Here is a 12,898-nt window from a genome sequence, read left to right as displayed (position 1 = left end):
AATTATTGTTTTTTTCTCAGCTCTGGCCTCCCGCCTGTCAATAATGAACAATTAGTGAAGGGTAAGGGTATTTGTGTAACTAGATGTGTATATTTTTGTCATATTTGAATAAAAATGTCTCTATTTAGAGAGAATCTTCTTTTTCCCGTATCTCCTTTATCAACTAATTTTGATAAAATTTGAAATGGAGTCAGTTTTTGTCTTTTGTAGAGGCCCCTCATATAGCAAGGCCCTAAACTGTAGCTTAGTTAGTTCATGCCTTAATCTGGCCCTGATTGTCAGTATGGGGCATTTGAGATGGCTCCTCAAAGCTAGTGAGAGTTGATATAAGCAACACAGTGTCTACACTGCTATTGCATCAACCTAATTATGTTGACCATGATTCTATGCTGCTCGGGGAGATGGTGTTACTAAACCAGTGGAGAGAGGCACTTACGTTGGCAGGAGTCAAATATGTGAAGATACTTCCACAGCTAGGTCGACACAAGGCAGCTTACATTGACCAAACCCTGTAGTCAGACCAGGCCATAGGTGCAACCAGTGCTTTAAACGCAGCTCAGCAAGTAAGGTTTAAACACAATTAGCTACCACAAAGCTGAACATGATTTGTCCTGATCTATGTTGACTGCTATGCTACATCATGTCCAGCATTTTATCATCACAAATGTTCACAACCGTATTCAGATGGCAACATTTTGTAATGGAGACCAAGCCTGAGACTTCAACTGACATGTATGCCTCTCTCCAATCGAATACAAATTGCACTGCATATATCTTTCATTGTCTTCAATCATAAACAGGAATCTTGCATGTTTCATATCCAGACTCCTTGGATCCTTCATTAGCCACTCTTTATTTCAGTTTTTGCTTCGTTCTTTAGCCCATCTCCTCACTTGTTACAACCTGCTAATGTAATGACATTACAGCACCCAAAAATTCCCTTTTTGCTGCCTGCTGTTTACTGCATGACTAAAATTTTGAATGTGCTGTATTTATTAACTCCTACCTCTGCTAGCTACTATTTGAGTTTACTACTCAGCACTAACCTCCACTCAGCTCAAACTCCATTACTGCAGAGTATGAAAAGTTTACCAGCTGATAACCTTTTTTTCCCCCCAGTGGCACTTGTAAGTTGCTGAGAAGTCCAGCTGGAAAGGTACTGAGATTCCTAACAGGTTGCTGTTTCTGGCCATTGCTCTTTTGCATGACTCTCTGAGTAGTAGATATCTGATAAATTTGAAGACCAGCTCCCTTCTACCTGCTTGGTGAATGAGCTTTTTTATTATCTTTTCATTCCACCCAGACCCTCCTGGTAGTTGAATGTCATTACTATTCCTATCCTTCCCCTAGCCCATTGGCAGTTAAGGCAGGTTTCTCTGATATTTCTACCCTTTCTCTCACTTCCAGTATATTTATCCTTCTGCACCACTATTATTAATTATATTATTATTATTATTTATGTTGCACTAGTGCAAAGAGCCCCAATCAGGATCAGAGCCCTGTTGTGCTAACACAAGGATGCATGTCTTGCTCAGAAGAGCTTATATTTTTAGGCCCAGACCCTGACACTGCTTCCATAGGGGCAAAGCCCTGCATGCATGAGGAGCTATCTTGACTTCAACACTGGTGTCCACCCACACAGAGGCAGTTTCAGAATCAGGGCCTTAGACAATGGACATATGAGGCATGTGGAAAGAGATACACTCAAATAAATACAATGATATGGTCTGTGTTATTTTTTTAAAAGGCTATAAATGAAGTAGATGCCAAGTGTCCGCATTCCCTCCCCTCCTCCCTCAACCTAACCATTGTTAGGTATCTGATGTCTGATAGGTTTCATGACAGATGTGGGTTTTGAGGAGGGATTTGAAGGAGGAGACAATAGGGATTTACGGATTACTTTAGAAAAGGAGTTCCGTGCATAAAGGGCAGCGTGTAAAAAGATGTGTGGAGGTTTGTGTGAGAAGCCGATAAACAAGCAGATAAGGCTGGTACTGTCAGAACAGAGGGTCTGGAGGCAACACAATAAAAGACCAAAGCGAACACTTTTAATGTCTGTCTTTGCTGCTGCTTATAGCTTTCTCAAGAAACAGTAATATGACACTGATTGCCGGTTATGCTGATAATATGGCACGATTGCTCGTTATGTTGCTGCCCACAGGGTTTTCAGTGGCCGCCTAGAACTATGTCTACACTACAAAGTCTCTGAGTGCATAGTCCCTATTGTAGATGCAACATATGCCAACAGCGGGAGGAGTTCTGCTGGTGTAGGAACCCCAACTCCCTGAGCAACATTAGCTATGCCAGCAGAAGATCTCCTGTGTGTCTACACTGGGGGTTTTGTTGGCATAACTATGATGCTAGGGGGTGTGGTTTTTCAACCTCTGACCAACATAGCTATGTCACTATAAATGTAGAGTAGGCCTAGTCTAGAATCTTTAGTAAATTATTAACAGCAGCACAGGTAATGGAGCTCCAATTCACATTTGGAAGGTTATCTTAACATTTGTAAAATGAAAGCTTAAATTCTGCAAGAATTATTACTTGGGTCCCCTGCTCCAGAAGGAATGTTTACTATTTGCCCTATCTTAATCTTAATGTCTGAACTCATCCTGTTGCTATCTTGTTCAATAATTGACCAGCCACTCTGAGTTTGAGGATACTTCCTTCAAGTTTTAAAAAGTATATTAAAAAAAAATAATAGTAGAATTAATATGGATTACTAAAGCAATGGGATTGCGGAGAGAGAAATTCTGAGGAATGAATTAAGTTAATTGTTATGACTTCTTTCTTTCCACTCATCAGTTTCATTCTGAATCAGCTTCAGTCCCCACAAATGGAGTTTTGCCCTGAGCCATGCTGCAGACAGACTTAAGAAACCACTGTCCTCCTGCTTAACTAAAGATATATTTTCTCAAGGCCCTTTGGCTACCATAATTCCAGCCTGCATGTGCCACTGGATCCCAGAATTTGTCAATTGTTATTGTTTTAAGTCAAAGCCATATTTGAGTTCTATCAACACAAAATGATATCTTAAACCAGTTAATTACTATTTTTTTAAACTCATATAACCCAGAGCCAGCCAAACCTAGCATAATGTATTACTTTAAAAATGTATTACTTAAAGCTGTCAGAACTGAAAAATCTTTACTGTGTATTGGCACATGAATGACATTTTCAAAAGGAGTTAACCAAATATGAATGAGAAAAAATCTAGACTAAAGCTAAGAAAACCTCAATCTCCAGAAACCTTTAAAGAGTCAGTATAAATACTGTATAGATCCTACAACACTCACTATTGTGCTAGCAGGCTGCTCAGGCAAGTTTTAGAGGAATTATTGTGCTGTACAAAACTTTCAACGAATTCTGATAAGACTAATGCCCCAGTTTGATGAATTCAGAGTTAGTAAGAGGTTGAGTTTTGGGGGTTGGTTTTTTTTAAGTTACTTGAGAGGAATTTAAAAACAAAATGTTTAAAAACTCATCACTAGACATGCACCTATTTATGCCAGCAGTAATTTTTGCTCATAGTCACTACAGAAAATGAATGAAAAGTTGCTACAAAATATGAACTTCTTCATTTCACAAATTGAACACAGATCCTCCTGCTACTGTGACTAAAACCTTGTTAAACTTAAGTTAAAAGTGAATTGGAAAGAAAAAGAAAAAGAAAAAGAGTTTGCATCCTTTCATTACTGCTGTACAATGTATCAAAATGGGCTCAAGTATAATTAAAAATATGTAGTTATCTTATTTTTTCCTGCTTCTTTCTTACATTATAAACTCCAAGTCTTGAATTAATGTGTTTTGTCAGAGGACCAATTGGAGGACTGGAGATTTTAAATAAAACAGTGATGTCACAATAGGCTGATACCTAAGATATAGCTTTACTAGTCCTCAGCTGAAGAAGGAAGGGTTGGTAAGTCTGTAACAGAGGCCTTATCTCCATCACGGTGTAAGTGGTAGCATACACCACCAGCATAGAGGTGTTTTTACCACCATATTGTCTAACCCTGTTCAGAGTTGCCACTCGACAGGGGTGTGCTCTGAAAGCAAGACTTCAGAATTCTGTTTCCGTTGGCAAGTGGGTGAACATAATGTCCATGAAGGATAGTAACCATGTCCCAGATCCTCAAAGGTGTTTAGGCTCCTCACTCCCATTGAAATCAATGGGAGTTATATGTCTAAATGCCTTTGACCATCTAGGCTCAAATACCTTTCAGTTTTGTTAATGACTTCAATGGGAACAGGACTGGACCATCCTAATACTAAAAGGTTTAGACGTGACTGGATCTGAAGCTGAACCCTGGCTCCCTCCATAGTCCTTGCATTCACTCACTCCTGACCTGGCTCAGAACTCCACAGGTAAGTAGCTATGGCACCTCCTAATGTCAGCAGACTTCACTCAGACCAGCAGCTCCTTATCTGCTAGAGCCTGATCCATAAGGACATTATATTTAAAAACATAAATTATTTATAAATAGAGATACAAATTAATATTTAAATGAGATAAATAAGGAGCTGGAATGATGCTGGGCCCCCACATAATATTTTTTATTATAGATTAGACAGAGCCTTTCAGTAATCAGCTTTACACTCCAAATCAAACACTCCCAACTTATTACATTATTCAGCCAAGAGGTTCAGATGAACACATAACTTCAACAGGAAATTAAGTCTTACTAACCAAAGAAAAGAGCTAAATGAATCTGCAAATACAAACTCATAACAATGTTTCTCTCAAATGCCATTTACTGTGTTGTGTTCCCTGAATCACCGGCAGCACATGCCAAACCCGTGGGGGAAAAAACAGAAATTGGGCTTGTTTTTGGCTTAATTGGCTTGTGAGCTGCTTGTTGGCTAGTTTTTTGTTTGTAGTTTGTTGCTTGTTTGGCTTGTAGCTTGTTGCTTCTCTTTTTTTGATTGGCTCCCGGCAAGCAGGGGCAAGTGGGGGAGAGAGTCAGGGGTGCACAGCGGGCCCTGCACACTGCACGCCGGGGGATCTAGTCAATAGAGTAAAAAGAACAGGAGTACTTGTGGCACCTTAGAGACTAACAAATTTATTAGAGCATAAGCTTTCGTGGACTACAGCCCACTTCTTCGGATGCATCTGAAGAAGTGAGGTTGTTACCCACGAAAAGTTATGCTCCCTATACTTCTGTTAGTCTCAAAGGTGCCACAGGACCCTCTGTTGCTTTTTACAGATTCAGACTAACACGGCTACCCCTCTGATACTTGACAAGTACTCCTGTTCTTTTTGCGGATACAGACTAACACGGCTGCTACTCTGAAACCAGTCAATAGAGTGTTGGGGTTCTTAGGGATTCGCTTGTTTTGGCCTTGTTTTGAAATGGGATTAGCTTGATTTTTGGTTTATTGTGAAAGTCGCGGTGCTTATTTACTGCGTGAAAGTTGGCAACAGTGGCACACACACTTGTTTATCACACAAATGAAACTGTTTGGCTATAAGCCACCATGTCATGGGGTGAATGGTCCCCTCTCAGGATCTATTTCCACAGTCCCTCCCCTTAAACTGATAACATTGTCTCAGTAGAACGGAGCTACCTGCAAAAGGCCCCATCTAAACCTGGTCCTAGTTTTTAGATAAATTAGACCCTCACCTATATAGAGCAAGCAACCACGTTTAACAACTGTATTTAGTTAAAACAGAATTTGCTGGATAGTGTGGCAGGAGGAGCCAAACTATGTTATAGCCAGGTTTTAAAAAGATGTATTAGCCCAGGTACAGACGTAGCTCACACTGGCCATGTCCATCCTGTGGGCTGTAATCCAGGAAAGCTTATGCTCTAATAAATTTGTTAGTCTCTAAGGTGCCACAAGTACTCCTGTTCTTTTCATCCTGACTAACCAAACCATGCTTTTGCCCAGATTAGCCACAATCATAAACTATGTTACCACCCAGCTGCTTTGTGTACCTGCTGGGACCCTAGCTTGTAACATGATTTGAGTTGGACAGTCTGCCCATAGCTATATTGTGTTGAAACTGAGTTCAGCTAGCACGTGCTTCCCTAAGTGGGGTCTTAGAAACAGTCCCTGACTGCAACAACAGCCTTGGGGACCCGCGTACAACCAGTGCAGCGCCGCAGCTCTCTCTGTTGTGGGTTACAAGAAAGCTGTGGGCATGAAGCGGGGGACCGCACACAGGGCAACTGCATTGCGATTGGACCCCGGAACACAGATGTGAGTCCCACGGGGAGGGCACTCCCTGCCCGAGGGAGGAGGGGGTGTAAAACTGGGGAGGGAGGAGCAGCTCGGGCCGGAGGGCGGCGGTGAGTCCCTGTCACGGGGGCGGGGCCGGCCCTGCGGGTCCCTAGTTCCGGGGAGCAGAGACGGGACTCGCTGGCCTGGGCGGCTGTAGGGCCCTGGAAGCACCGATCCGCCCCACCCCAGCGGCCCTGCGGGCTGGCTCCTGCCGCCCCGCCCCACCACTGGGGCTGGAGCCGCCGCCTCCCGCGGCGCGTCAGCCCCAGCCGCGCCGATGCCACGTGGGAGGCGGAGGAGCCGCCGCCGGCGCCGGCCTGGAGCCCCGGGGCCCCCCCAGGCGCAGGGGGCGCCGCTGGCGGGGCGCCGAGAGGCGGGAGGCTCCCGGGAGCGGGCGGGGCTCGGCCTGCCCCGCTGGGCCCCGCGGGAGGAGGTGCTCGGCGGCGCCCAGGGAGAGCTGGGCCTAGCGGGGCTGGTCCCGGCCCCGCCCGGTAGCGCGGCGGGGCCTGCCGGGCTCTCCCACCCGTGGGCCGCCCCCGTCCCGCTTCTCGCCCCGCTCCTGGCCCCGCCGGCCCCACGAGCGCAGGGCAGCGGCCTGCCCGCCGCGCTGGGCATCTTCCGGGAGCTGGCCGGGCTGGCGCGGGAGCCGGGGCCCGGGGGCAGCAGGGCGGGGGCGGCGCCGCGGCTGAGGACCGTGTACGTGAACCCCAGGTGGCTGGAGCGGCAGGCGGCCTTGGCGGCGGCCCCGCAAGGCCCGGTTGGGCCGCAGGGCCCGGAGGCTGCGAGCAGCTCGCCGGGGCCTCCGCCCGCCACCCAGGGGGAGCCCTGCCCGGAGGCAGCGAGTCCCTACGTGGGGCTGCGGAGACCCCTGGGTTACCAGCTGGCGAAGGCCACCAAGGAGCGGATCTGGAGGGGGGAGTTCATTGACCTGTTCTCCTTGCTCCACACAGAGCTGGCCCCGGAGCACGAGCCTGGCCAGGGGCTGGGGGACACGCTGGACCAGTGGGTCTCCGCCTTCCTGGTGTACGCCAGTGTGCTGTGCGAGAAGCACCCCAACAGGTGTGGGGCCATGTTCAAATACCTGGATGTCATCCGCAAATTCCACGCCACCTACGGCGGCACTTCCTGGCTGCACTATGACGAGGACTTCAGGCGGCTGGCGGCCAAGGACCCCACCATGGCCTGGGGGGATGTTGACTTGAATCTCTGGATGAAGTGGATGGCCCCGTTGAAGCCATCGACAACCAGGCAGCCGCAGGCTGCGGGTGACCAGCAGGCTCCACTGCGGCCTCAAAATTCCAGGACGGATGATAAAAGTCAGGTGTGCCGCGCTTGCAACAGTGGCACATGCTCCCACACTGTCTGCGCATTAAAGCAGAAATGTACAAGGTGCCAGGGGCATCAGGGTGCTGCCCATGCATGCTGTGCGTCCAAAGGGGAAGAGGAAGGAGGGAACATTGAAAGACCACGGAAAGCAGAAGAGCAGCAATGCTCAGAATGTCACTCGAGTTGAGACAGGGCCTCACTGCTAATAGTCTAGAGATTTTTTTCAAACAGATACAGATTATTTGGCTAAAAAAGTCAACTATGGATTCTTAGTTGGCTAATGCAGCATGGTTTAGGGTGTAAACAAAGCTCCAGCAAGTTAGAATAGAACACTTAATACAAAATGTGTTCCCTACTTGTATTAATTTTTTGGACGTGCTACTACCCAAGAGAAATTAGTTATTGATACTGTTGTAATGTTAAGGCTCCCCAACTATCTGTTTTTCCTCTTTGTAAAGAATATGTTGCTTCCCAAGAAATTGTGGGTGGGTGGGAAAGAAAACCAGGAGAATTGACCTATGATTGTTTTAAACATGTTCCTAATGATAGAGTTATTCATATACAAAACAGAATGTGCATGAGATTTTGCTGTTGTCATTTGTGGGGGTTTTGGCATCTGCAGGTGGGGTGAAAGATAAAAGCTGGTCAAGGATGCACGTCAATGCAAGTGAGAGAAACCAGAGTTTTGGTGGGCACAGTTTGCACCACTTCTAACGAATAGAGGATTCAAGTCAAACTCAGGATTCAACAGATTAAACCCACAAGAATTTTAGCCTACTTTGTGCAAAAGCACAAGAAGAAGGCCTTGTCTACATTGAGGATTTACCATTATTACAGTCATCGGTGTAACTGGACTGGTGCAACCCTTAAGGTACACCTGGTGTAGCTTATTCCATTTGAAGCAGGGAGGAGCTCTTCCACCAGTACATATAGCAGCTCTGTCTGTGTACATGAGGGGTTGCACCTGTCCAGTTATAATAATGACTGAAATGAAAGCAAATCCCCAGTATATACAAGGTCAAAGACTGAATATTGAGTCTCGGGTCAAATGTATGCTAGTTGAAAGGCTTTGTTAATGCATTCACTATTCTTTTTTTAATTGTTTTGAGGACCCTAGGAGGCAAATGAATTTTTGATGCATCCTTTTGGATTCTTGCTATTCTATATTATATTTTATAGTGACTGACACAGAGCTGTTAAAGGGTGGGACCGTAGTAGCATGATCTGGAGATAGATAACTTTTCTAGAATTGCAAGTATTTAATCAGTCACTAAGTCCTGTGTTTTGTACCATATCAAAACTGGTTTGTCTGAGCCAACTGCAAAAACAGTGGAAATGGGTACCATAGAATGTGTACCAAATCACAAGTACTATAATAGCTCCCAGTGCAGCTATTGTGGCATTAGTACATTTTTGTAATGATAATACTCTATGCTTATGCAATTTGTTCTGACATCTCTCTTTAGACTTCTCATTTCTGAAATGTAGCAGATCAGTTTTTACTTCACTGCAGATCTTACCATGTGAGTACTCTAAATATAACATGTTAGACATATTTTTTCATCCTGTTAGAGATTGGATTTGCAGTTTGTAATCTTAATTAGACTCTTAATTCTGTTAAAGGTTATTCTAATTATTAGTACTGGGTATGGAACAGCTGTTGTATTAAGCACCAGAGGGCTTGATCCTCTTCCTATTGAAGTCAGTGGCAAAACTCCCTCTGATTTCACCAGGAATAGGATTGGGCTCAAATTTGCAGGGTTTTCCTAAGAATTTGAGGAAGCTGTCAGAACTTACTAGCATATACAAAAGTGTTAAATGTGTGTGGGAGGGTTCTTTTAAATGGGTTCAGATAAACAGTTTATGTTTGTATTTTACAGTAAGGGCTTGTCTAAAATGAAAAATTGTATCCACCTTAACTATAATGGTAGTTAACTCTATCAGTGTAGTTAAAGCAGTATAGCTGCCCCTAGCGTGAATGCTGTTGTATTGGTATAAAAGAGCTTATATCAGTGTAGCTTCCCATAAGGAAATAATCTCTCATACCTCTATAACTGCATCCGCACTGGAGCACATACAGGTATAACTATTTCAGTTTAAAAAAAAATATATATATATATAGCATTCCTAACTGAAATAGCTATGCCAGGATATCTGTTATAGACCAGGCCTAAGTTAAAGTGTGAGGCTTCCATGGCAGGGCACTGGTGGAGGCACAAAAGTGTGGTGGAGTTGCTTTCCTTATGGGTGACCTGCAAAGGAAAACATTTCTTTTCCTGAGCTATTTATTGCTCCTTTATGATGTATAAAGATGGTCTCCAAGAAATAAAAGTTGTGTTGTCTGTGCTGGAAGACTATAGAACTAAATGGAACAGTAACATCACATTAAACTTAAATCTTTTTCATTTCTTGAATGAGAGAAAGGGATGCTGTCTTCACACAGGGAGCTTTTCTCCCAGCTGTTTGTTTGAATATTTCTTTTCATTTTTTTTTTTGTTTCATAAAAACAAAACAATAAAAAAATTCAGTTTGAAGCAGTGTGACTAAACATTCTTTCCTTTTACAATTAAAGGCTGTGAAAACTACATCTTAGATTTCAGTCTCTTGTAATGTTTTATTCCCCCTCTTTCCACCCCCGCTCCCCCAGTTCTCCTGTTCTACAGAAGGTTGATCACGGCTAGAACAAAATCAAGACTTGATATTTCTAATGTAAAAATTAGAAGAACTTTAAAAAAATCAAAAAACACTTGAGGCACTCTTTACTTCATAAGGAAGCAATCAAGAAACAATTTTTAAGGGCTGGGGTGAGAAACGATGTTTTTGTTTTGGACTTGATAGTTGGCATCAGTGCATCATCTGAGACAACTTCTTGAAACTTTTATGTCTAGATTAATTTTAGGTAATTCTCAATTTTTTTTATACCACATTCAAGGAGAAAGCTAGTTGGAAGGGCAGTCCAACTAAATTGGTGAGTTACATACTATAACTGACTAACTCTAAAATTTAAATGTGTGTGCATTTGTTAAATACAGAATTTTTTATAGGTACCAACAGCCTGACTCCATTGTTGTCTAAGTGGCGCTCAGGTATTCTATTGCACCCATTTACCTCTGCTTTTGCTGCATTGCATGCTCTGCTAAAGAAGACATAGGAGATTCATTTTACCCAACCAGCAGTTGTAGCAATGGACTACGATCAAGCCAGTTTGTTGGACAGTAGGAATACTTGCAGTGCAGCATTTGACACAGACTATCTAAAGAGGGCAAAGATTCAGGAGGGTGAATGAGTTGAACCGCCTTTGAATGAAGTCTGAAACAACTTCAAGAAGGGGAATCCTACTCTAAAATACTACATAGAAAGTATAAGTCAAAGTGAATATTGTAATTGCCAGATTGTCCCTTCTCATACAAGCAAACTATTTTGTGCTGTTCTGGGTCCTTAAAAGAACACACTTGAATATTTCAAAATCTATGTATTACACTTATTTAAAAAAAAATTTCAAATATTTGTCTTTATTAACTTTGCCATTTCATGAAGAATATCTGCAACAACATGTACTGAGTTGAAATAATACCCTACATTCAATAGATCAGCAGCTGTTGACAGTTGTTTTATAAGATTCACACAACATTTCCTCTCTTTTTCCTCTGGGGGAAAAGAAGCATTGACTTCCATTGGCACATTCAAAAAAGCCATAGGACAGTCATACATACCTCGCTTCTTCACCACACATAGAGATGACAAATTATTCTTCCATGCATCCCAATAGTATATCTAGCATTGTAAATATCAAGTTATGAATGGTTATTATCTGGTGCCAATGAAAGTTAGATTAGATGGATCATGGCTTAATTATTTGGTTTTTTTTTTTCTCCCAGTGTTCTGTTTTTTCTCTCCCCCTCACCTCATATACTAGGGCATATGATCAAGATGATAATTAGGTATCAGAAAATCAACCATTATCTGTTCTGTTTTTCCCATTCTTGGTTGTCACAATATTATGCACTAACTTGAAATGTTTGTAAATTCATATTAAAAATGTTTGAGACCTCATCTAAATAAATTTTTTTTATAAAAATGTCGTGCTTAACTTTTAGCCTTAGACTCATTTTTTTGTTCTTTGTGCTGCCATGTTCCCTTTAATTGCCTTCTGACCCTTTGTGTTTTTGGTTTTTCATTGTGATGGTGCAGCAGAACGTTTTTGTGCATGGAAGGAAATTTTACTAGGATCATCTACATAAAATACTTTGGACATGGAACTATTTGTTTCCTTGGAACTTGGCTGTGTGTTTTACAAGGGTTTCCTGAGGGCAGTAACCGTTCAGGGGACAGATTCTCAGCTGCTGTAAATACACCTCATTCCAATGACTTTAGCAGAGATGTTTATATCTACCCTCCTGTTGTCCAGAAGTTGGCATGGCTTATAGTTGTGCTTGGATAATTCATGCTGTACTTGAGACAGTAACACTTTGAAAGTCCCAAAACAGGGCCTCCATGAGTACTCCAGTAGTCAGTGGACCACCTAGTATTGTAAAATGCAATTGTTAATTTTATAGCTCTGAGACTGAAAAGGCTTGTTTTAATTAAATGCATTGTCCACGTGCTCAGGATTGCCATATTTGAATTCCATATTTTCCTGTTCTTTACCCTCCTTTTCTTACTACTTGTTGTAAAATTCCTCTACTCAGCAATCATGTTGTCTCCCACCAATTGCTACTGCTGCAGGTGCTGACTGGGGAAATGGTTGTTAACATTGATGCTATTGTGACAGGATCCCTGGGCTACAGTCTGGGATTGTGGGACTGTGTCCCGTTAACTCTCCCACCTGGGCTGTCTCTCACAATGCCTTGGTAGTGACCAGCAGCAAACCCCTCCAGGCGCTGTGATTGCTCAGCACAACAGCATGTGGAGCCCCACAGCCAGCTATATTGCATGAATGCTCCCAGAGCCACTCATGAATCACACACACACAGGCATCAGAGCCAAATCACACCCTCCCAGCACTGTACCCCAGGAATATACTGTCTTGCACTGCTCAAGATGAGTAGGGCAAATTTATTAATTAGCTCACCACTTTATCAATAGAAACGGGATAGACACCAGCCTTTGCAAAATCTGAGCAGATTTGCCATGGACTTCGTACAAACTAACTGGTAGAGATAAACAGTTAAACAACTTTATTGACTATAAAAGATAGATTTTAAGTGATAGGCAAAAAGTCAGAGTTAGTTACCAAAAGAAATAAAATATAAGCATGCAGTCTAAACTCTCAACCCTGTTAGACTGGGCAGCAACTAGATTAAGCAGTTTTTCTCACCCCACTGGATATTGCAGTCCTTAATATACAGAT

The 12,898-nt window shown here is 43.1% G+C and overlaps 1 protein-coding gene across 4 annotated transcripts; it reads left to right on the top strand.

The window, feature by feature from the left end:
- Positions 1-6,322: 6,322 nt before the first annotated feature.
- Positions 6,323-11,638, top strand: LOC128825369 (collagen alpha-1(I) chain-like). Of its 4 annotated transcripts, XR_008442662.1 has the most exons (4): positions 6,323-7,543; positions 9,015-9,071; positions 10,481-10,516; positions 10,593-11,638. XR_008442662.1 is itself a non-coding variant. In XM_054007851.1 (3 exons), exons 1-2 carry the CDS (start codon positions 6,500-6,502, stop codon positions 9,027-9,029), a joined length of 1,059 nt encoding a protein of 352 aa, XP_053863826.1. In that variant the 5' UTR covers positions 6,323-6,499; the 3' UTR covers positions 9,030-9,071; positions 10,481-11,638. The 4 variants fall into 4 exon arrangements, 2 of the variants coding, with proteins under 2 accessions (XP_053863826.1, XP_053863816.1); XR_008442660.1 differs by having other exon boundaries at positions 6,323-9,071; XM_054007851.1 differs by having other exon boundaries at positions 10,481-11,638.
- The last annotated feature ends 1,260 nt before the right edge of the window (positions 11,639-12,898 follow it).

The sequence above is a fragment of the Malaclemys terrapin genome, chromosome 1, assembly GCF_027887155.1.
Source record: "Malaclemys terrapin pileata isolate rMalTer1 chromosome 1, rMalTer1.hap1, whole genome shotgun sequence".
In the NCBI taxonomy this organism is placed as follows: domain Eukaryota; kingdom Metazoa; phylum Chordata; order Testudines; family Emydidae; genus Malaclemys; species Malaclemys terrapin.
This window is presented reverse-complemented; position numbering and strand designations above follow the sequence as displayed.

Excerpts from the sequence above, each read along its gene's own strand:
- LOC128825369 (XM_054007851.1), top strand. The coding sequence starts at position 6,500 with ATGCCACGTGGGAGGCGGAGGAGCCGCCGCCGGCGCCGGCCTGGAGCC.